The 25673-nt window shown below is 44.8% G+C and overlaps 1 protein-coding gene across 1 annotated transcript in view; it reads right to left on the reverse strand.

Annotated features, from left to right (window-relative positions):
• Positions 1-2078: 2078 nt before the first annotated feature.
• The window catches only part of Serpine2 (serpin family E member 2), a 59507-nt gene continuing 35912 nt past the window's right edge, over positions 2079-25673 (reverse strand). The window contains exons 3-9 of the mRNA XM_085697801.2: positions 23829-24056; positions 18166-18363; positions 9976-10174; positions 8536-8636; positions 7030-7116; positions 4224-4307; positions 2079-2704 (exon numbers count right to left, since the gene is read on the reverse strand). Coding sequence (XP_085553927.1) covers positions 2667-2704; positions 4224-4307; positions 7030-7116; positions 8536-8636; positions 9976-10174; positions 18166-18363; positions 23829-24056 — 935 coding nt within the window. The 3' untranslated portion in view covers positions 2079-2666. The remainder of the gene's footprint in view (positions 2705-4223; positions 4308-7029; positions 7117-8535; positions 8637-9975; positions 10175-18165; positions 18364-23828; positions 24057-25673) is intronic.

Consider the following 25673-nt stretch of genomic DNA (forward strand, 5'->3'; position numbering starts at 1 on the left):
GAGCTAGGAGGGCAAACTAAACTGAATGCTGGGAGAAAGAAGGCAGAGTCAGGGAGATACCATGTAGCTGCCGAAGGAGAGAGACACCAGAACCTTACTGGGTAAGCCATAGCATCTGCAGTACACAGATGAATAGAAATGGGTTAAGATATAAGAGCTATGTGGGAATATGCATAATCCATTGGCCAAGCAGTGTTGTAATTAATATAGTTTCTGTGTGATTATTCGGGTTTTGGCAGCTGGAAAATGAAGGCACAGTCTCTAATAATTACATACTTGAAATAGGCAAGTACTCTGCCATGCCAAGACTGTGCCTGTCCACCCCAAGATTTGGGAAAAGGACTCCCCAGCAGTTGATACCTGGCAGACACTGTGTCAACTTGCCTGGAAGAAAAGATGGACGCCCACATAGGTGGTAAAGCGCTGCCTCTGGGCTTGTCTCTGAGGGTGCTTTGGGAAGCGTGGCACTTGGGTCAGTGGACAAAGGAGTACCCACCTTCACTCAGGGCATCATCCCATCAATGGACAATAAATTAGAACAACACAGGAAAGGCAACATTGCTTTTCTTCTGGAGGTGGGACTCCATCTCCTGATTAGACATTCTAGCCCCAGGTTCTGAAGCCCTGGGCCTCTTACAGCTACATCATGGTCCCTTCACTGCTCAGGCCTCAGATCGAGCTGTGTTGCCATCTTCTTTGGTCCTCCATCTTACCGACGGTGTACTGCAAGAGTCTTGGCCTCCGTAATCACAGGAGAGAATTCCTGTAACAAGCCGCCTCTCGTGTGTCTCTACCTGTATCCTGCTAATTTCTTCCCCAGAAAGCTCCAAACTTAAGGAAATAACAAGCAGATGAAGGCAATATATAATCTCATTTCATTGCCACTGACACTATTGTTTTAAGTAATTCAAAATACATTATTGATGCAGGGCAGAATAAAACCCAGTAAGACTGGCTCTAATAGGCATTAATAACAAGGAACGTGTTTGCTAGCATGTATGTGGCTTGAGGGAACTATTCAAAATAGGTTTTTGGTATTTACGTCCTTTTCTTCTGTGGTTTAAAATACACAGAATTAAATAGTTGCAAACAACATAGTTTAGTCCACTTTACAAGTAACAATTACTGTATCTAACAAGGTCAAATCGTGCTGAATATGATTGACATTTTGATGTAGCATAAATTGTGGAGCTTCTGGGCTTAAAATAGCAATAAATTCTCAAGTTTTGATAAGTGCTTTAAATGGTCTTAAATTTTTAAAATTTTACTTGTTATTTGGGGTGTGCATATGCAAGATACAGTGTGCATGCAGAGGTCAGAACAACCTATGGGAGTCAGTCCTTCCACCACGTGGATCCTGGGGATTCAACTTTGGTCCCTCAGGCTTGGCCGCAAACACCTTTACCTGCTGACCCATCTTGCTGTTTCAATGTTTTCAACTTTCTGATGACACGCCACACAATTTTTCTAGAAACTCATTTTAACACAAGTGTGATGTTTAAATTCAGCAGGAAAAATTACTCCTTTACGTGAAACAAAAACTGTTAATTCAAACAGCATTCCCTTCAGCCAGTCCCACCAAAGCCAAAACATTTACTGTTGTTTAGATTTTTCAAAATAGACAAATCGTCAGAAATTTTTTTTTCTGTACTTGTTGGGGTACTTGTCTGCAGCGACTCCTTAGCTGCTGCTCAAGGGAGCTGCAGCTAAGTGAGGACCAGAGCTGGGCTTCCCCTAACAGTCACTGCTGGAGGAGGTCTGTAAACTGGAGGCACTGAGTCCAGGGATGACAATTGCTTGTCAGGTTGCAAGAAAAAGGACAGAAAAAGTCAGGGGCTTTGAAGCTCCCGCAAGCTGCCTCAGTACAAAGGTTTACCGTGAGAGGTCGAGGAAGGAGTCTGAAAAGGCTGTTTCTTTTGATGTCATTTTTCACACAGAGAAATGGCTTCTTTTAAATTCCTACTACTCGTAACACTTTATTTCTTACTTTGTACAAAATACAAAATATGCCAATCCAAAGAGTACGGACCAGTAGTGACAGGTGTGTGGCTTGACAGCAAATTGTGTCCAGCAAGACGTTAGTTTTCAAACTTTATTTTAGTGGATACATGCGTTATATAAAACAACCATAGCAACAACAACAAAATCAACACACGAAGAGGCTACAGCTTTCGCTAGTTCCATCCCTTAACCACCTTCAAGTCTTTGGGTGGAAGTGGGGGGGAGGGAATCAAAAAGGCAAATGATGTTTTTCCCCATTAAAAAAACTATAAAATGTCTTTTTTTCCCTCCTGTCACACTGATTAAACTTCTCCTGGAAAGTCACACATATAAACAAAAACGAAACGCAAGTCCTGAACTGGATAGACAGCAAATACTCAGGGGGGTTGTTAATCTAGGTAACTGATCAGTAGTTTAAGGAGCTCTTTTGGACGTCTTGAAGCCCCCCTGTTCATTCTTCACAGCCGCATCCCAGCCATCCTGCCCTTTCTTCTGACACAGCCCTGACCAGAAACACTTGCGTCACTGAACCGTTGCTAGGAACCAGTTTCAAAAAAGAAAGCGGTGTACAAAAATATTTAACAGAACTATGAAAGATGTGGAGATGGGAGTCTTCTTCAGAACAAAGTCATCTTCGCTCTGCGTGGGTTTCTTCTGCCTATTCTTCAGGGCTTGTTTATCTGCCCCAGGAACAAGATGGCACCTAGAGGAATCAAAAGAGAGAATGTTGAACTCCTTAAAATGAATGCACGGGGCAAGATGGAAGGAGCTGCATGCTGGGGCGGGAGGGCGCTGGGCCATCTGTGCCATCCCACAGAACTTTCTCCAAGGGCAGAAAGAGTCTCCACTTTCGCTGTGTGATATGGAACCCAGTATCAAATGTGCTGGCTGCAGTGAGGATGGTGTGGTAAGAAGTGGAGATTTTAATTATCATTTTAAAGGAAGTTTAGGTTAAGTAGCCACGAGTGGTGAGAAGCTCCAGTGTTGGACTGATTGATTCTGACACACAAATGGGGACATGCAAAACAAAAAAGAGCTACACCTTCTGATTAAAATAGCAGCAAACGATAAAACCTATTAGCAACCACAGTATATGGATGTGAAGCCAGCCTTTCCATAAAGAGGGAGGGACTGTTATTATCCTTATTATACCTCTTTAAAAAATTCTATTATTTTCATTTATGTGGATGTGTGTGCCTTCATGAGATTATGAGCAGCGCATATATGCAGGTGCCTACAGAGGCCAACTGAAGTGACAGGCAGCTGTAAGCTGTCTGATGTGGGCAGTAGGAGCAGAACCCAGATCCTCTGCAAGAGCAGACAGCACTCTTAACTGCTGAGCCATCTCTCCAGCCTGACTATGCTTTTTTTCTAGTTACTTATCTTTTTAAAAATATTATTTTTTTTAATTAAAAACATTTCATATAATATATCTTGATCATTTCTTTTTAAAAGATGAACTCAGCGGGCTGGTGAGATGGCTAAATAGGTGAAGGCTTTGTCATGTAAACACAAGGATCAGAGTGCAAGACTCAGCACCTACAGGAAAAGCCAAATATGGCAGTGCATACTTATAAGCGTATAATGTCACAAAGAGATGGAGGGTTCCTGGGGCTAGCTGGCCAGTCAGCCTAGCCTAATCTCAAGTCCCAGGTCCCTATGTGAAAACAAACAAACAAACAAACAACCCAGGGGAGATAGCACCTAAGGAATGACAACCCACTTCGGACATGCATACCTATGCGCATGTATCCATCCAGCTGCCCCCACACACTATACACATACACACCACACACACGCAGAAGCTAAAGATCAGAGCTCAGTTTAAGGAATGAACTGTGGGGCTAAGATCTATTGCATGGAAAATTCCCTCACATTATATCTGAGCAGTCTTATAAAAGGTGAAGACAGAGTGTGTTACAAAAATTTAAGGTATTTTTTTTTTTTTAAAACTATGAAGGGTACGCCGAACCTTCTTATATGGTAAAAACCACCACCTTCCTCCAAAAGTACAATCTGGGCAATCTTTAAAAGCTCTCATCAAATTCTGCAACACAGATTTGATTTTCCTTCCTCTTAAAGTCGGTGGTTACAGTATTCACAGTGTCGTCTACAGTGGACACGAAGAAACAGATTCAGGGCCACACTGATGGCCACTACTGTAGCCAGAGAGCACCTGTCTGGTGATGGAAAGCCAGGGATGAGATCCAAGAACCACTCACCTGTGGGATTATGTCGGATGAAAAACAGGAAAGGCCTGTCTACTATAAACCAGGGAGGCGACGACCTTGCAATTAGGATTGCAGCTACGGAAAGAAACAGAGGCGTTAGCCAATCAGCAGGAGGCCGGTGACTACACTCCCAGATGCTGGCGTCTGAGGACACACTAGCTTTGTCTCTTGAACTGGCATGCTATAAAGATCTCAACGGTAGCCATTTGTTGAACACCGGGCTGGGCTTTTCACGATTACTGTCTCCTTTGTTCTGTAAAAGCCCCATCTTCACAATAAATATACTTAGTCCTCATAGACTTATGAGGACTGAATGGCATAAAACACTCTATTGCTCTCAGGACAGAGACCGCCGCCAAATGGGCATCCAATGCCTATTTGCTGTTATTATAAGTTATTTTTACCCATGCCATCTGCCATGCTAATAAAGCCTCTGGACCTCTTTAACCTTCCCACATCCTTTCTGAAGATCGAAGGCCAGCTCGGAATGCCTCACTGTTGGTTCTGCGCCTTCTCCTTTGGTACACCATTTCAGTGCCCCGTGTGATTGCAATGTAGACGGCTTATCCGCATATGCTATGCTAGACCACTGCTCAACTCATTAATGCGGGCACCTGCTTTAGAAAGCACTCTTTGCTCTTCCTGCAATTCTGGGGAGAAACCCAGGACCACGTGACGGCTGAGCAAGCCATCTGCCAGTGAACCACACTTTAGCCTGACAGAAAGCTTCTTTAGACACGTGGATATTAGATCTGTCTGCTCTGCTGACCAATGGTGGGCCCCATTCAACGAGACCATAAAGGCTGGTATAACCACCAGTGTCTGGTACAATGGCTCAGTGCTTTCCTCAAATTTCTGAATGACATGAATGACTTGGACTTGCTCTTAGAAAATGAATATTAAAAAGTTATGCTGGGCAAACTTATTTTGCCAAAATATTCACCCAGAATTACAAACAGACGGAACTGTGTCTCCCTAAAATTACTAGATTGGAGCACTAAGTTCCTAATATGGTTATACTTGGAGATAGATTCTTTACAGAAGCTATAAGGAACCCAGAAGGACCTAGAGGTGAGGCTCTGATCCAACAGAACTGATGTCCTTATTAAGATGGGTAGGGGCACCAGGGATGTGGCAAGACCACACGAGCACACAAGCCAAGAAGAAAGACCTCAAGATAAGCCAAGCCTGCTGCCACTCTGACCCTGGACTTCTGGCCTCAAGAAGTGTGGGAAAATAAATATCTGCCAAGTTCTCCAGCCTCTGGCATTGTTACGGAAGCCCGTGGTGACTACTTCAGCAGCCACACGGTGGTGACTAGAGCCCTGGGCTTGGTTTAGTACACTCTGCCGTAGTGGTCTTGGAACTCCTAGTACAATCTAGAACTGTGAGTCTATATTTCCAGTCACAAAGGGCTCCTCTACAAATAACATAGCTGGCCCTAACTGGAATATCCGTTGGCAAAACTGAGAAATCACTTTGGTCAAATTTAAGATGTAGCAATCACCTAGAAAGACAAAGGGTATTTTAAAACTTTTAAGCCTTGCATTGTATTCTAGGTCTTTATGTTAAATGCCATTTTAAAGTGACAGGAAAAAAAATGTAAGCCTTTGTTTGGGATGGAATAAGAGGCTGACTCTACAGACGAAATAACTGTTCCATGGCTAGAAACAGTCAACCATCCAGCCACATGTGCAGTGTATATTTACCATGTGAGCTGACAGGTTACAGCTCAGTCTCCTCATCCCATCGCACATGGGTGACTAATGGCAACGACGGTGCTGGCAGGGGGTAGGTTTTCTCTCCTTTAAGTGACCAAGAGGACACAACACATGCAGATGTTCTACTGATAAGGACGGATGCCCAGAAATCCTGTGCAGTTCTGCGAATGATGCCGATTCTTCGCATTGTCCTGAGGGACCGACCTGATGAGCTATGCTCCTGTACTAGCTATTACGTTTCAAACTAAAGATGGGCCTGTCCAGCCTATAAAGCAGGCAGATGTGCTTTATCCTCCTGAGAGCAAGGACCAGCATGTAACTGTGCTCGGGCTAAGTCTACAGCGCCAACCCTTGGTTTGATAAACAAAGCTTTTTTGGAAGACGAAGTGAGCCATACCCACTCAGTTGCAGACTTCTGCTGCACTCTCGATATATTTGTGGACTTGAGGACTTGTGCTGGCGACAGGGAGGCCCACAAGGATAAACAACATGTTATCTGGTTCTTTCCGGCGGAATGCCCACTCCCTTCCTAGATGAAATTAATTCCTATACTAACATGATTTTTCTTTCCTCAGTGCTAGTGTTCAAACCCAAGGTCTTGTGTAACTTGGGCAAGTACTCTACCACTAAGCTATACTGCTGACATCAACATTGCCGTCGTCTTCGTCATCATCACCATCATCATCATCATGAAATACTTCATCTACCCATACTCACTGCTGTCTCCCAAGGGTCATCATCATCATCATCATCATGAAATACTTCATCTACCCATACTCACTGCTGTCTCCCAAGGGTCATGATGATGATGATGATGATGATGAAATACTTCATCTAGCCATTGCTGTCTCCCAAGGATCATTATCATCAATATCAATCATCATCATCATCATCATCATCATCATCATCATCACGAAATACTTCGTCTATCCATACTCATTGCTGTCTCCCCTCTCCTACCTCCCCAGTGTTCAGCTGGAAACGAGGCTCCCTAGAAGTTTGCTAAGCCGACGAGTGAACTGAAGCGTGTCTGCTTTCCTACTGGAAGTGGCCTTGCTGCGTGACCCAGCACTTACTTGTCGCTGCTGAGGCTTTGGTTCCATCTTCACTGACTTCAATTTTTGCTTTTTGCAAGATGTGAGAGACATGAAGGCTTTCTGACCCTGTTCCCAGGAAAACACAGAATCAGCACTTGTTTGATGAGCATGCCATCTACAGCGTCAGGAGTAACCTCAAAGTCATGGCAACTCTCAGTTTGTGTAAAAAAAAAGGGTCCGAAGTAACTTCTGACCATCCTATAGATTGAGGGTATTAGGTGGCTGTCACTTGCAGTGGATCTCAATTTCTGCTAAATGATTTGTAATTGTTACTTCTGGGAGGGATTCCCAGACCCCAAATGTTTTAGCACCTCTAAGCATTTCAACTCAGGTCATTGCTAATTTTAAGAATGAAAAGAATAGAAATTTGTGAAATACCATTTTTTTTTATTCCTGCAGAAGAAAGACAAGGGCATTGTCCCATTACAAACTGCCCATCTCAGGAAGGATTTCAGATGGGGAAACTGAGGCTCACAGGTTAAGAAATCTGTCCCTAGTCACGTGGTTAGTTAGTAGCAGGAAGGGCTGGCTTTCCTAACCCATTACCATCCACCAACACAGCAGGACGAGAAAGGGAGTCCTGGGAAAGGCGAGGCACAGAATTGCAGTTGTGTCTTGGGGACCCTACACTGAGGGTCCTCATTTCCTTCTCACCAGAGCCCAAGCAACAAATAATTCCCAGTGGGTGGCACTGTCCAGGAGGACACCAACTCCAGTCAGCATGAACCTGACGATATGGGTCTGGATGAAGGGAGCAAAGGGATATTTTTTTCTTTTTTCTCCTGGGGGAGCGGGGGAGGTCACCTGGGTTTGCATTGTCTGCACAAACACCCAGCTCTAATATGGCTAGCTGTGACTAGATGCATATTTATCTGACTCAGGTCATCTACAAGATTCAAGAGAACAGTATAAGGAGATCAGGGCCCCTGGTCCTCCTGCTTAGCATTCCGACTCTAACAAGTGATCCTGAACAAGAAGTGCTTCTCACACTTTATTAGGCCAAAGGATCCCATTGAAACAAAGGTTGTGATTCAGGAGGTCTGGATCAGACCCAAAATATGCATTTCTAACTCAGTCCCAGGTGATGCTCATGTTCTGGGCACGGGACCAGGAATGAAAGGGAGCGGAAAGATCAGTGTAGCAGAGAGAGAGACTGACTGTGTGTGTGTGTGCTTTCAAACCCAAGGGAAAAGTTTGCATTAGAAAATAAAGAGCAACTAAATCCTAATTAAGAGGCAAACTATGGAGCTACAAATATTGTCCAGCAGTCAGGCAATACATGTAGAAGTCCTTAATCTCGTGGTCCCTCAGGCCTCACATGAAATGCAGGAGTAAATGATGAATGCTGATTGACAGGTTTACAGTCAACAGCATCCTTTGGCAATGCATCAACCTAAAACTTCCCTGATTTTGATTTTTCTTTTTGAGCAAATAAGGACCCGCAACATTTTCTTGACGTTTACGGAAGGTTTGAACTCGACATACTTGTGATTTTTGAGAAATTTGCCTTCAGTGGCTCAAACATCTCAGTGATGCCGAGAGCTTTCAGTGGCTCCTTCAGATCTGTCTGTGCCACCGCTGTGAACCTATGTGAAAACAGAAAATGTGGGGGAGAATCAAAATGCTCTGAACGATTCATCCATGACAAAATCAGCGCCTATTTACAAACAGATGTTCCAAGGAAGACTTAGGACACCACTCCCAACAGCAGCCTGACTTCTTAACCTCATGTTTAAAGGCCAGGTAAGCAGACAACACAGCCTCTACTCATTCACAATGAGCATGGCCACCCACGTGGAACAGGTAAGTAGATCATCTATGTTCTTCTTCTCATAGTGAGCTTGACCATCCACGTGGGACAGGCACTCTGTACCAGATATTTGGTTAAATGTTATTCAATGACTTATAAGAGTGGCTAGGATGTATTTAACATTTAAGATGCCTCTATTTTTATCTTTTAGATGTATAAGTATGTTGTCTGCATGTATTTTACGTACACCACATGTACACATGGTACCAAAGAAGCCAGAAGAGGCCACCAGATCCTCTGGAACTAGAATTGTGTGCTACCACGTGGGTGCCAGAGACCAAATCCAGGTCCTCTGCCAGAGCAGTAAGCTCTCTTCATTGTGGAGAGCTACCACTCCAGCCCCCTTGGGGGGAAGAGGTCTAGTGCTTGTATATGTAAGTACTACTCTTGATTACTTAACTCAGTGCCTGGAGAATTAAAAGCCATTCGAGCTTTCTACTCCCACCGAGCTGTGGTTATAGACACTCTAGGGGGTGAGAAAGCTGGTAATGATGAAAAGTTCACAAAGGAGACAAATTACATCACTCCCTCCACATACTGGAAAAAATGACCTTTGAACTGTCGGGAATTAGGATGCACCAAGATCTGGGGCTGCTTCTGCCCTAGCCTCGAGCCGTAACATTAGAAATTCCATCTGTAATTTACTTTGGGGACATAAAAGAAAAGCTGCCTTCAATACGGATGCAAAGCACTTAGCTGATCTCATGGGCCTCAGGCTTTAGTAGCATCTAGCTGATACCTGGACAATCAGTGGCGATCTCCCCAAGCTCCTCAGACCACTGTGTTCGCATCCAAGCTAAATGAAGGTACGTGTGTGCTTTTCAATTCTCCGAATGGAAAGGGTTATGTTAGAAATTGTGACAGATTCATGGATTTGCACTGTGGGGATGTTCTATGGCCAAGACGGCTTACCTTCATTTAGTATTCTCTTTATCCCACCACAAACAGGCACAGCTTGGGCTCAGAGGAAGCTTTCAGAAAACATAGCCTGGTCCCCCGTGTCCCCCCCCCCAATTCTCTACAAACAAACCATCTTAGCTCATTGTTTCTACTGTGCAATATGACAGTTGACCCTTGAGCAACACATCCTTTCTTTGAAGGAAAGGGACACTTACTTGGGCAGAACCAGCTGCATCCTCTTGGGTACCATGGTGTTCATCCAGCTATCGATGGTCTTGGTGCTGATGTGGGGGATGATGGCTGAGAGTGGGGTGGAGCTCTCAGTGGGCAGGGCGATCAGCATGCTGATGCTTTCACCGTGGTAGGGCAGTTCAATGAAGTTGTACCATAAGCCATTCGGGGTGCTGGTCGACCCTAAAGAAACCAGAGGCAGATGTAGTGCATGCCCGATGACTGCCAGATGGGACACAAGTGGCTGGCGGTCACCAGGGAAGCTGCAGAGGAAAGACTGGCAATTCAGTCCGCAAAGCTCCCTTTGCTACAAATAGCTCCCTCAGAAGGACAAAGATAAGGACAATGACTTCTTTCTTCCCTGGTGTAGAATTCTCGGTCTTCAGTCTAGACAGAATGCCTCTGGGCATCGCTAAACTCACTTGAATTCCGCTGAACAGAATGTAAGTAGATCATTAGGTACTCGCCACACAGTGCTTTGTAAGAGGTTGACCTTTAATGGGTAAAAGAATAAATTAAAGTTACTTTTGATTTTTTTTTTACATTTTACTTTGATTTAGAAAACAAATCCAAGTATTTTGTTTGTTTGCATTGTCTTTAAGGTGCACAATATGATGGTATAAACAAGACCCAGGAAAACCATTTCTTAACCACCCCCATCATTTTTCTTAGTTACCCGTTTTAAAGGAAAAAAGGGAGCAAGCTAGCTGGGCACCAAGTTTGCATGTATTTCTATTTCTCAAGAGTGGATACAGGATGGCCAGCTACCTCATACCACTGATGCCATTAACATCCCCCCATAATGGATGACACCCTCACACCGTGAGCTGAAATAAGTAAGCCCTATGTTCCCTTAGCGCCCATCTTCAGGTACTTTCTCACAGCAACAAGCAAAGTAACGAACACAACCACAGACAACAGACGACAACAGCAACTGCATAGTACAACCGAGCAGTCAGAAGGTCCCTGCTGGCGTTCCTAGATCCATGGGGGATTTCTAAGATCTTTATTAAACATTAAACCTCTAAAGATGAACTCTGTGAGTCTGATGAGGTGGCATGGTCTCTCTGTACCACCTCTCTACACAGACAGAAATATCGGATAATTACAGTACGGACCTTGCAAGGTTGCTGGGATGGTAAAATGAGAAAAGATAATATAAGTACGAATTAGCAGGGTGCCCAGGGGCCCTCTTCTACCTGAAGTACAACGTAAGAAAGAGAAAAGAGGAAGCGAGCTCCTGAGATTTTTCACTGGACCTTTCTTGGTGGATGACCTTGGCCAATCATAGCTTTTGAAGTGAGGAACTTCGGACAGGGTGCCCCTCCAGAGAAGGAAGAGAGAAGGTCAAAGAGAGAGGACAGCCAAGAGACAGAGCAAGCTTTGTTCTGTCACAGCACTCTTCTGTAAAATATAAGCAGCCGAAGGTGCTGGAGTAGCTGACACCATAGGATAACAGAATTGTCCAGGGACTGGGGGAATCTCTCGTCTTCCCCAACCACAGGCGACACTAGGCTGTAGCAAGCCTTGGAATCCAGTGTGGCCTGACTTAGCTTAGAACTGCTGTTAAGCACCAGCCAGCCTGGTTCTGGCTTGGGACTACCCACCAATCAAAGTTAGTATTCTTCATCTTTACTTCTAGCCGGAGTGATAAAACGGTCTCAGTGGAAACTGGAAAATCAACGAGAAAGCGAGAAAAATACCCACCCTCCTAATGAGCCCTTTGAATCCCTGAGGAAAACATCAAGTCTCCAGCTCTAGTGGAGCTAATTTTTAGAAACTGTGAAATGCTGGAAGTGGTTACTAAATTATTGCTCTGGGGATAGAAAACAAAGACCTGGAGAGATTAATTGCTACAGAAGTGTGTGTAATTCGGCTAAGGAGGATTAAAGCCATGAATGATGAGAAGTGTGAACTAGGGTGTGTGTAGGTGGGGGGAGGTAAGCGGCTCACAGGTTAACCCAACCTTGGCTGGGTACTGACACCATTACTGGCCAATATAACCAGCACATATTAACCTGCTGGATGTTTAACCCTTTCTATCGATGTATCTGACCCCAGGACTGGGTGACCAGTGCCAGCTGGGAGGGCTCCATCTGTCCACCCCCATGCTCTACTTGTCAGCTGGAGAAGTGGGCAGATGGACAGACACCTACATCCCAGACACCTCGCCTTTTTACAGAGGCCAGATGTGAGATTGAGAACACAGAGAACCTGGATTCAAAGCCAATATGGACAGCTCACTCAGCCAATGACTTCAATAAAATTCATCAAGATGATGTACACACATGTGGCACAATTTGCCATGTAGCACAGAAGGGAGCGGTGCCTGACCAATTTTTGGAACAAGATCTTGCTATAGATTCCAGGCTGACCTCAAGTGCAAGCTACTTCTCTGTCAGCCAGATAAAGGAATTACAAAACGCAGTCATGAGGATGTCTGGCTGCCTTACTTCTGGAACGATCGGTTACTCCTCAGTTTAGACACAAAGCTGACCTACCATGGGGAACCACACAGTGCCAATGGGTGTTGACACCTCACCATTAGGACAAACCATACAGGAAAGCTGGGGTCAGGGCACAGGGCCTCTAGCTGTCCCACAGATCTTCCCTTTAAAGGGTCATATCCTAAGCTGTATGAAACTCAACATCTGCCAAGTATACCATGAGCTCTTCTGTGAGGACGATTTCTATAGCGTAGAATACATGAAGCGGGTCCCTCACTCTGAAAAGAAACAAGGAAGCCCTTTCTCTGAGATGAATGATGTAACAGCCAAGAGTCAAGTGTGAAGAATGAAGATTGGAGAGTTTGCTTAGAAGATGCATGTACAGTGAGGGCTTTCATGCTAGAAAGGCCCTTTAGGACTCTGATTCCCATGGCAAGTCCTACAAGGACATAACTCAACTCATTGAAATGCTACAAATGCTTTATGGTCTGTAAAATCAAGGAGAATACTTGAAATGCTATCAGGCAAGCATGAGAGATGGCTGTCCCTGTCATGACCCTTGGCTACCAGTCAAAGTGAATTTCCTGACCCACTTGAATAGGGACTGAAGAATGTATTTGGAAACAACAAATTGATCCTCTGAGGATGGCCGTCTATGTTACAGACTAGAGTTCAGAGCAGGCTTGAGGACAGCCAATGGAGAAGAAATGAGGCAGAAGCAACTAGGTGAGTCAGCAAAGGTGCAGTGGGGGAGAACCTGGCGGGCGAGAGCAAGAATACACCTAGTCTTGGGAACCACGGCTTAGCAGACAGCAAAGGGGAAGTAGTATTGGTGGATACGTATGAGCTGCAGACCGAGAAGAAAGAAAACTAGAGATGGGGGGACTGGAGGCATCTCAGTTGGTAAGGCACCTGCACACAAGCATGATGAGGACATGAGTTCAATTCCAAGTATCCATATAAAAATGCAAATAGGGTGGCAACTCTAGCTCTGGGGAAGCAGGGGCAGGTTCCATGGACATGCTGGAGGTTCCATGGCCAGTCAGCCTAGCTGAATCAGTGAACACCAGATTCTGTGAGAGACACTGCCTCAAAAAGTAAGGTGGAGAGTGATTGTGGAATATACCCAAATGGGGACCTCTGGCTTCAGTCCTAGATAAACCTGCATATGTATGAGCATGGCACACATACACATACAAAGAAGTCTGGTTATTTGTTTTGTGTGTGCGTGTGTGCGTGTGTTTCCAGGATAAGGTCTTTACAGTATAAATTCAAGCATTTAAGCTGAGCATTTATAAGAACTCTGATCAACAATTCCTATTTAAGCAAATTTCCTCTAGGAATAGCGCTAAAAGCTGTTACACATTTATGCTAAGGAACACTGACTGCCGTGTTAGTTATTAGAGGAAAAAAGCAACCACCTAGCCACAAAATACTATGCAAGTTTATATTATGAAAAAAATGTGCAGCTAAAAAAAACAGTCTTGTTAATCCTAACAAATTGATGGGAAAAAAAAAGTCCCATGGCTATAGTCACTAAGGAATAAAACAGATTGTGGAATAAACATTGCACTGTGATCCTATGCATGCAAAAAGGCTTCAAATACATTCTTACGTATTTATAGAATAGGTCGAAAATTATATACCCGGAGCTTAAAAGGGGGTTTATCCTAGGAAGTGGGATTACAGGACCGCATTTTTTTTCCCCTGCTTTATATATGTGGCAGCTGGCTTTGCAGTGAGAGCCTGTATGTTCTTCCCCTAAACAGTACTTAAAGCTCTTCCTAAGCGGAACTCTATCCTTGAAGGCTTATTCATTAGGAGGCACAAGTCAGAAGCATTGTCTCCCTGTCTTTCTTGTCTCCACCTCTCACCCTGATATTGCCAAGTGGGTCTCTCTAGAGATGCCGAGAAGTAAAGAAGGCAGATCCTCTGAATGGCAATGTTTCAGCAAAGGGAACCAAGACTTGGCTGAGGCCCAGGAAATGCCCAACAGGAGATCCTGCAAATCATGTGGGTGTGGTTACAGCAGACTCTTGAGTTCTGGCTGGGTGCGTTGGAAGAGGGTGAGGAGATGGGCAGAAATGGCCAACAGGCTAAGAGGTCTGTAGTCATGAAATGAATGCTTGCTTGGAGCCACTGTGGCCTGCCTCACAGGCCCAGGCATATAAGCCTGTCACACCCGGACAAGCTGCTTTGGTAGCCAAGTGTGAAACTAGAGAATGGATGACACTCTTATACCACACAGTCCAGAAAAAAGCCAGAATCCAAGCTGGGATTCCAGGCAGACACAATGACAGGCACAGAAAGGAGGGAAAGAAGAATTGAGCCCATGCTGCTTGCAGTCCTGACTTGCAGGGAAATGGGGTAGGGGCAAGAACACTTACATACTCTGTCCTGCGCTAGGTACAGCATCACAGTGAACAGGAAACAGACATGCCATCAGGCTGGGTCATCTAAGCAGAGCTTAATGAAGGCATTATATAAAGCGTGGGAAGAACAGAGAAACTGCTATGGATGGTTACAGACACTGGTCACCATTCCCAGCCTTAGGGCACAGGGTGACCTAGCAAGAATGAGCTCTGGATCACGCTCCTCTGGAAGGAGCGGGGACTTTTAGGAGGAAGGAGGCTGCAGCCTTGGTGTCATTGTGGGGAGAGATTGGGAAGTGAATGCCCTCGCTCTTCTCTCTTCCTTCACCAGTCACCAGTTAGGTCTACACTGACCACTCCCATAGGAAGTCAGGGAGAAGGAGAGTCCCAAAAGGCAGCCCCACTACAGACAGGGTGGAAGGAGGTGGGGAAGGACAGAGTGAATTGATCAAGGCAGGCAGATCTACATTCTCCTATCATTTCCCTTCTCCCAGCCTCCACCTCCTCTCTCTTCACTCTAAGTGAACTGATAAAAATGCAATTATATCAGGATGCAGTTCAGTAACAGAGAGTTTGTCTAGTCTGCCCAAGGCCCCGGGATCAATCCTCGGCACCACAAAAAGATGTATTTGTGTATTCCCAAGGTAAAGTACACATGCATGTTCTTGGACAAATCAGAACTCAGAAGAGGCCCTCAAGTGTTTCTCTCTGGTAACAGACTATATACTCAAGAAGAGCAGGCTATATTCCTATAAAAAAAAATTGAATGTCAGCAGGGCAGTGGTGGTACACGTCTTTAATCCCAGCACTTGGGAGGCAGAGGCAGGAGGCTCTCTCTAAGTCTGAGGCCAACGTGACCTACAAAACAAATTCCAGGACACCCAGGGCTGTTACACAGAAGAAAAGAAAAGAGTTGTATGTCTGAATCTCCCAGAGGACTACCGAAACAATCCTTGCATTTTAACCTTCTGTTTCGTTTTTAATAGAATAAGGATTGTATAAAGATCCATTTAAAATAAACCGTTTCTGCCCGGATATGCACTGGGGGTGCTGCCAGCATCCCAACAGTGAGCTCCAACAGCACAGCCCGAGAGTTGGAGATTAGTGTGATTGAAACGGCGTTCAGGCGAAAGGAGCTATTCACTATGTTCGGGTTCTTGGGACGAACATCCCGTGCTGTTGTAAGTATATAATATTTTTCAGTGAACATTGATTGACTAGCAAATCTGGAAAATTCATTCTGAGAAGAGCCTGACCGGCATCTGACAGGATAGAAAGTGTTCTGATGGAGACACGCAGGAGCCGTGACTGAACTCGTACAGCAGACAGCCGGCGGCAGGGCCATCTGTGTGGATGTGGCGGTGACTGTGAACAAAAAGGGAACATCTGGAGGCTGGAGAGGTGGCTCAGTGGTTCATAGAGGACAAGTGTTTACAGTCCCCAGCACGCACCGTGTTGGGTGGCTCATAACGGCCTCTAACTCCAGAGTATTGGATCCCCTTTTCTATGCACTTGCACACAGGCATACACAGAGAGAACAAAAACAAAAATAAATAAATCCTTTTTTAAAAGGGAAGATAAAAAAGGAAAAGAGGGGGTATTTGGCACCCAGGGCGCTCAGTATAGACTGGATAGTTGAAGCCTGTCATACAGACAGGAAAAGGAGATTTAAGGTGGATCAAGAAAGATCCAAGGAAATGAAATGTAAAAAATAATCAGTCGCGGGTATTTGTGCTGTGGCAATGATGGCATGCGCAGGAGATGTTTTCCTCTGTCTATAAGGTACCGATTCATTAAGAAGAAAGTTCAGGAACTGGAGAGAAGTGTAAGAAGGCCTGCTAGGCAAGCCTGAGGACCTAAGTTCCAATCCCCAGTAGCCACATAAACCTGGGAGACGGAAGGGTGGTCAGAGCTTCTCAGCTGTTACTCACAGGCACAATGAGAGATTCTGTCTCAAAAGAACGAAGCAGAGAACGGCAAGGAGGACTCCCCCCCCCCCACGTCCTCCTCTGGCACCCACAGGTATGAACACACACAGGTATAAACACACATACACCACACCGACACGTACACATCCATACACAGGAAACTTCAATTTCAGGTGAGGAAATCGATGTGAAATCCCACCACTGTGAACATTTTCCTGAACATTCTCCAAGACTTACCTGCACAGACGAGTGCACAGAGGGTATTTATGTGAGCATGGTTCATTACGGCATCTGCTGTTTTTTGTTGTTTTTTTTTTTAACCTGCCTCTGAAATCTGATACACACTGAGCAATCTGATACACACTGCATAATCTTTCTTTTTATGTAGGGCTAAGTCTAATTACCACCTGTGTTCCAGAGCACAGTCATGCCTCAGAATTCACAGGGTTTAGCATGCTGATCTCCCTCATATTAAACATGGTCTTCTCATATACCTATATATATCCTACTGAATATGTTAGATCATCCATGACTTATCAAACTTAACGCAACATCATATCATTCACATCATTATATATTCATCCTATCATTAGGGGCAGTGACAAGAAAACATATCTGTGTGTGTTTGATATGCAGTTAACTTTTCTTTTAAAAATATTTTCCATCTGAGGTAGGTTAAATTCATAGACACAGAACCTGTGTCTCTGAACGCAGCTTTGTACCAGGTTTCTATTTGCCAGTGTGGGATTATCTTCAGGTAGTAAGTTCTCTGGAGGGGCGCTGCTGGGGTAATGACATAGAGAAAGTCCTCGAGTTTACAGGCCCCCCCTGCTACCAGTAATGCTCAAGGGGCCTACCCACCCCAAGCAGTAGCCGTAAGTGGATTTTTTTAGCCTTCCTAATTTTTGATAATGCAAGGAGTGAAAAAGAAACGTAATTTTTATTTAGTAATATAAGTTTGCTAATGGTGATTAGATAGATTGCTTCTTACGTTTAATGTTCATTTGTATTGGTTTTGTTAGTTATCTTTCATCCTACATTATCAATCCAGAAACCCACACACGTGACTTGTTGATACGTAATTGTTTTGCATGGTACAAAGACTTATGCACTTCACAAAATCTTGCCTCGCCTGGCGGTGGTGGCACACGCCTTTAATGCTAGCACTCAGGAGGCAGAGGCAGACGGATTTCTATGAGTTTGAGAGTAGCCTGGTCTACAGAGTGAGTTCTAGGACAGGCAGGGCTACACAGAGAAACCAATAAAAGAGGGGGCGGGATCTGTGGAGTACTGGCATTCCAGCTGTGGGCCACCTCCCCCAGCCTTTCCCCCTAACAAAGATCTGCTCTCGAACAGAGAGCACTGGAGAGCCTTGCCTTTCTGCTTCCAGCACATTCCAGAATAGACCTCACCCAACATGCACTCACCAGAACGGAACACAGAGAGCTGGGCTAGCATGGGCACTTGGTAGGATTTTCCGTCACCTGCCACGAAGGTCCGTTTCTTTGTGCTCTCGGGTTGAAACCTGGATTTCCACAAACCCTTGAAATACACTGCATTGACAAGGACCAGTCTGGTAAGGGCACCATCGATCAGATTTGGGGAGAGCAGGTTGTCAATCATGCCTGTGAAGTCCAAGAACAAGGGAAAATATCAGCACGGGAAACCACATTGAGGGCAAATGGTAGCTAGCGGCAGAGGCAAGAGTGGAAAAAAAAATCTTTTTTTTAAAAGACTTAAATCAGATATTCTGTTAAATCAGATATTCTGGTCTCCTGTGGCCTAAACTCTCTATGAGAATATCTGACTTCTGACTCTTCTGCCTCCACCTCCCAAGTGGTGGTGGTAATTCTGTGTGGGGCATCATGCCAGTGTATGTGGCATGGGAAACGGAATTGAGCAACCAATGAACTACATCAACAGCTCCTTAGTTGGATTTCTTTTTTGTTTGTTTGTTTGTTTTCCAAGACAGGGTTTCTCTGTGGAACATCTCTGGCTATCCTGGAACTCGCTTTGTAGCTTAGACTGGCCTTGAACTCACAGAGATCTGCCTCACCTGCCAAAGCAGATCCTCCCAAGTGCTGGGATTAAAGGCCTACGCCACTACCGCCTGGCTCTCAATTGGATTTCAAAAGCACACTTTTTAACTATTTTTTCTCGCTCAAATTAAAAAATTTCAAGTAAAACTAAAATAAAAATGACTAGAAAAGACTGTTAATAGTTAAGAGTTTACCAAGTCCCAGCTCAAGAAATCACAGCTAGTTCTGTAAGCCCCTTGTTTTAGAACATTTTTATGCATCTAGAATAAGCTCTGTTGAATTAAGAATTGTTTTAGATGTTTTCACTGACAACTGTCACGCAGCTGCCGACAAGGGTTCACGAGATAACCAGTTTTGCTTGTCTTTGTTTGGAGCAAAGGTTCATGTAGTCCCCCATCAAAGTAAACAATCCAGTCTGTGAAACGTCAAAGCTAAACTTCATGTCTTCTAAGACTTCAGAGACACCTGGAACCAATTCTTGTTCATCACAAGTCTCCCGATGACTCCAAGAACTGAAACTGAATACCATGTCCCCCTTTAAGGGCTAGGCATTGAGCTAGGCTCCAGGGGTAAAGAGATGAGAAGAAATGGGGTTAGCCCGCAGGATATGACTTTGAAGGTAAGTGTTCTTTGTGGCAGGATGTGTGTATGCCAGGATGCTCACATTAGAAGCGAAGGAACAAACAGGTTTTTCTCACTTCAGAGTGTTGGAGGACTCCTTCAAATGCCGCCCAAGCTTGATGTCCAGGTTCCTTTTGGCTTGGTTTTAGAAGGTTTAAAAGTAGGTGTGCATGCCGGGCTGCAGTGGTGTACACCTTTAATCCCAGCACTCGGGAAGCAGAGGCAGGAGGATCTCTGTGAGCTCGAGGCCAGCCCAGTCTACAGAACAAGTTCCAGGATAGCCAGAGCTAAACAGAGAAATTGTCTTGAAAAGCCATAAACAAAAACAAAAACAAGAGAGATAGAGGGTGTATGTGTGCATTAAATCAGGGTTCTTTATACCCAACGCTATTAAAATTTAATTCGTTTGATTTTAATCCGTATATATAGCAACACATAGTATATATTTAAGCTATGATATATGAAATGCGACAGTAAAACCAACAGCTTCCACGGAGGCCAGGTGACTAATTTAAGCAGAGACCCTCATGTCTCTTAGAATGAAACTCAAGAAAGAGAAGTCCTAATAGTCTAGGAAAACCTTGGAAACTGGTAAATAGCACAGGGGAGGTTTCTGGTACTGGACACGTGGCATCTTCAGTACTCTTCCTTCCACAAGGGGGCACCAACACCACCCAAGCCTGGTCCTGGAAGAAAACTACAGGCTATAAAACGCCAATCATTCAGTTCAGTGCAAGCTGGCCTTGCAAACAGGGCTCCTCCAACAGCACTCCTTGGAGCTAATGCCTGGTGCTCTGGATGCTGTTTCTGCCCCTTGTAGACAACATTACTCAGCTGAATCCATCCTTCTGTTATAACCCATGCCCCATGTCCCTCCTCCCCACCTTGTCCCTCACTTTCCAGAGTCTGAGGGTTAGTGCCAGCAGCCACCATGATGGTATTTATTCTAGCCAAGCTGAATGAGTCTGATTCCCTCAAATGCACCATGCATTACATCACTGCAAAGATTTTACCATCCCTTTCTCAGGAATGTAGTCAGGGCTCAATAAGTAGAAGAAACCTCAGATCGTTTTGCAGTGATATATTATGACTGTAATTTTGGGACCCAGGAAGTAGAAGCAGAAGAATCAAGAGTTCAAGGCAAGCCTCTCCTGGACAATGAGCTCAGCACCAACCTGGGATACATGATACTTCATCGTAACTGAGCTAGCTACTGTGAAAACAGCAGACACTTCCTGAAGGGCCAGGCCCTGTACTCAGTGGCTTCCTGGGTTATCACTCACATCACCAAAAAGCATGGAACTGTAGTTCAGGCAGTTACCACTAATACATCAGCATTTTGCAAACCAGGAGCTGGGCCTGGGGGAGGGGAGGTCAAGACGTTTTACTAAAGTCACACAGCTGATTCATAAGTAGCAGAACAGAACTTGGAAAAGGCAGACTGAGAAATAACAGAGCCTGCAGGTTCTGGGTCATATATGTGGTGGCACCAAAGTGAGCAGGGGCTACATGGGTAGTAACAGGCTGGGAAGCATCCCAGGCTGCTGCATGGGTGGGGGTTGTGTGAGGGGAGGATGAGAGAAGCCTTTGGGGCAGGGAGAAGCTGAGGCTGCAGAGGCCTCCAAATCAGGGTGAGCACAGCACCACGGTGATAGGCCTCTCTGCAGGAGATGCTTCTCCTCGGATGAGCAGAGCAGTCTGGGGACAGAGGCTGCTTGTCTGGAGAGCTGTGGTTGAGCTGGCAGTAGCCAGCCAATGCAATGCCACATGTTCTGTGGTGCTCAAAATAGTCCCACACAATGCAGAATGGCTCTCCTTAAAAAAAATAAAAGATTTACTTGTACTATTTTTAACTATGTCTATATGTGAACATCTCTGTTTGGGTACGTGCAAGAGCGGAGGTACCCGCGGTAGCCCGCCGTTGTTGAGTTCCCCTGGACCCGAAGTCAGAGGCAGTTGTGAGCCACCCAACATGTTGCTGGGCACTGAAGTCTGGTCCTCTGCAAGAGCAGCAAGTGCTCTTAAGCGCCAAGCCATCTTTTCAGCTCCTGCTTTTAAGAATTTCCATTTTGTTTGCTTTGGGACAAGTCTGGAAATTTACCAGGAATTTTGCACCATTATTTTGAAAAATTGCATCAGGTAATGATGACAGCAGTGACTAAGAGCTGGGAGTCTCTCTTTCCTAAGCCCCATGTGGTTCACTGAATTTCAATTACGTCATGATAATTGCTAATGACAAGAAGTGAAAGATAGGCCTGTTTGTTGTTATGGTAGAAAAGCCTGGGAAACAGCCTGTTTGGGGTTACTATAACTATGAGATACAGAAAACGTCTCCTGTTGGTTGGCCTTGCTTTTGTTTTTAAATTGCATCAGCAATGGTGACAGATTGTGGTTCCCTGTGTCATGGTTTAACATACCTGACTTAGTCTATTATTGCCAGTTCACACGTTTCCTGAGAATCTGGCAGAAATATCAAAATAAAAAAGTGTGTCACGTATTCACATGGACTTGAACCCAAAGGTATAGCTATTTAAACATGACTATAAATTCCTTTTGTTTTCCCTTATATTACTGCTTAATTTTTAATAAAAAATCTGTTTATGTGTGCAATAGGAATATATATAGTATTATCTATGATATATAATCTAGATATTATTATACATCTAATTATATGTATACTACCTATGAATTTCATTTCAAGCTGGAAGGAGAAAGTTGAAGGCTAAGGATGTAGCCAACTGGTTGAGGGCTTGTTTCGCATGGTGCAAAACCCTGTGTTCCATCAGGAGCACTGCCAATAAGCAAATGAACAAACTTACTGAAGGACCTGGGTCTCACAGAATTGAAAAACCCTGCTTGAGATTCCCAGCACAGGCGGTTAGGGACTCCATCAGATGACACACCAACATGATGCAACATTATCTTTTTATGGATAAAGAAGACCACAGAGTACAATGACATGATGTCACATAGCCACCATCAGGACCAAGAGTCATCCATTGCAAACTGCTTCCATCAGATGTACAAGATCCAACATCCCCAGACCACAGCCCTGGGCATATACACTATTATTCTTCCGATAGCAGCATGGTTTCGGGAGAGGACTCCAGATTGCAGAGTAATTGAGAAAGTTACTGGTTCTCCTCCACTCTCTGCATATCTTTCTCCCCCCTCTTCATTGGCTCCTTTGAGATGCCCACATTTTTCACAAGTGTAAGTAGGATGATGAGGGATGGTGCCTGACTGGAGGCATCTTGCCCTTCCCTCAGAAATTCTTTCCCATTATGTCAGGGGCCCGGGAACGGTACTCTAACACGTCCCTGGGTAATCCCAGTTCAGGTGCACCAGGGACTAGATTCTGAGAAACTTGTCCCCAAAGGCTGGGTTTACCTGCATCTTTTATGACTAACTCCACAAGCACATTTCCAGTCTTAGCATCTGTGATTCTTAAACTGTTAAACCAACAATCGCCTGGAAAGAATGAATCAAGAAAGGTCCCTCTGATGTAGCAAGACTCAGCGTGAAAGCGATCAATACTATGTCCTGATTTTGCACCCCGGGCTGTGCAGGAGGAAATACCGCTAGCTGAGTACTGAGCATGCGTGCGCATGCGTTTATTTCTCCCTGCGCACGTGTGTGGCTGCGATGTGACTATTTGCTTTAAACTCTGGCCGGACTTCCCTGCAATGATGGGCTGGAATCTGGTATTGTAAGCCGAAATAAACCCTTTCTTCCCTAAATTGCTTTTCGTCAGGTTATTTTTTTTTTTTTTTATCATCAGAAATGCAATCAGAACAGCTTCACTTCATTGTGGTAGGCCTCAAGCTCCTCCTGAACATCTCTGGGACTTCCGGCTTACAAGTCAGCAGGTTTGAAACAGCAGGTTTGAAACGCTGTCACTGGAAAACTCCATTTAATGAGAAGAGACATCTAAACAAGCAGTCATTATGTGATGTTGAAAAATGTCATAATGGAGGGGTTCAAAGCGGAGTAATCAAAAGGCAAACAAAGCCAGTGGGGGGCACTGGGCAATGGCGGGTGAGGCTGGGGTCACAGAAGACACAAAGCCAAAGCTTCAGAAGGCTGTTCCAGGCCAAGGGAACAGTGGGTGCAAAACCAGACAAGACAAACAAGGAAACCCGGCAAACCCATGGGTATGGGTTCTGAAGGCTGGGTATGGCGGGCAAAAGGAAGAGGGGGAGGGCTGTGATCTTTTCTGTCACCCACCCTGCAGGAGGAAAACCCTAGACAGTGAGCAGTGGCGGCCTGAAGAGGGGGAGGCAGGCAGAATGAGAGCTGGCCCATGGAGAATAAAGAGGTGGGTGAGTCAGAGCCTGCCACTGGTCTTTAAGACTAAAGCGAACATCTCTTGAGTCTCCACCCTTTCCTTCACAAAATGTGCATCCACAGGGAACAAGAGAGCCACTTACCCCTGGTTTCGTTTTTCACCCAAAAATTGATGGAATCACTGGCAGAGACTGGGTCCTGGAAGTTCACGTTCTGCACTTCACACTGGAACACCTCTTTGTTCCTGGCTGCAAAGGGCACTTCCATTTTGAAGCCATTCTTGACAAACACAGCATTGGCCACGGTCACTATGTCTTTATTCTTCTTGGAGACTATAGCCTTGTTGATCTTCTTTAGTACTTTACCAACTCCTGAAGGAGAAATCAGAAAACACAGCAATATTTTCATGATTAATTTACATGCTTTAAAAAAATCCTTGTTGGGCACAGGGGCTGATAACTGTCATCTCAGGAAATGAGAGGTCAAAGCAAGAGGATTATCAAGAGTTTAAACTAAAGTCAGCTCAGGTTATAAAGCAAGATGCTGTTCTAAAAACAAGGCTCCATGAAAATGGCTCAGCAGGTCAAGTGCTTGTCCTGCAACCCATGAGGACTGGCCTTGAGATTCCCAGTACTCACACAAATGCTGGGCAGACATGGGAGTCCACCTACAATTCCAGCCCTCAGAAAGAGATGGAGAGAGGAGAGTCCCTAAAAAGAACTGGCTGGCTAGATAAGCCAATTTGGAAAGCTTTGGGTACAAGAGAGACCCTGCCTGAATGTTTAAGTTTGGAAGCAATCAAGGAAGAAACTTATAATCTTCACATGGACGCACATGTGTGTTCTTAAACTCATATGTGCAAGTAGACATAACACACACACACACACACACACACACTTCAAAAACCTTATCGTTTGTAACACAGTATAGAAGAACAAGCAGGTCAGGAGTCACAAGAGACTTAAGTCTGCCATGTAAGGGGCCTCTATCTCTGAACACATGGATAGCATCAAACCACAGAAGTTCTTGTGCGACAATTGCTCCTGTACCAAGTGTAATATGATGTTCTCCTTGTAGTCAGCATGAATGCTGGTCTACTCTGAGAATGCCAGCCATGGAAGAAATGAACTGCAGGAAGCTTCCTCATCCAGACTTCCTTGTCTAACAGTCTTAGCACTATTTCCTTTCCAGGATTCAACAATGTGATTTTTTTTTCCTATTTGAAGAACAGAAGATGAATAAAATAAGCATTAGGATGACTATAACAAATTGTCATGTGCCGCCAACCAGAACACTGTGATTTTTACTTGATATTGAGCTTGGAACGTAAGGAAATTAATTTTATGGCAACATAAGCTTTATTTTACACAAGCCATTCATTCACGCTCCATTTAGTTTGGGGGCATGAAAAAAAGAGAAGAAAATATGTCATAAGGATGTGAGATGGTTTTCCATAGGGAGCTGAATCACAGGACTGCCCTAATCACCTGAGGTCTTTTCAAAATCATAGTGTCCTAAAGCATCCCTCCAGAGTCACCTTGGCAGCGCTTGAGGGCTGATGTCATTCTGAACGAGCATCTTCTCAGATTCCATGAATGTTGGGGCCAGGGCATCCCTCGATCCACAAGGAGAGCTTTATATCATGGATGGAGAACTGGAACCTCGGCCCACCTTACCATCATGCTATGGGGGAAACCACTGTATAGCGAACAGCAGGCTTTGGAGGCCAAAAGTCATCTCTCAGGCCAAGTGCCACCCCTGGCACTTTGACTCTGCTTACCTTTAGATGTCCCTCGTTGTAATAAGCAATTGCCAACATGGCAGGATCTAACATCACACACACACAAAAACCTCTGGGCATGTCTGTGAGGGAGTTTCCCGATAGGGTTAATTAAGGCGGTGAGACTCAGCCTACACCCGGGAAGCACCATTCCCTGAGTCAGGGTCCAGACATAAAACAGGAGAAAGGGACCTGGGCTCCAGGTTTC

Source organism: Myodes glareolus, chromosome 1, assembly GCF_982192425.1.
Source record: "Myodes glareolus chromosome 1, mMyoGla1.1, whole genome shotgun sequence".
In the NCBI taxonomy this organism is placed as follows: domain Eukaryota; kingdom Metazoa; phylum Chordata; class Mammalia; order Rodentia; family Cricetidae; genus Myodes; species Myodes glareolus.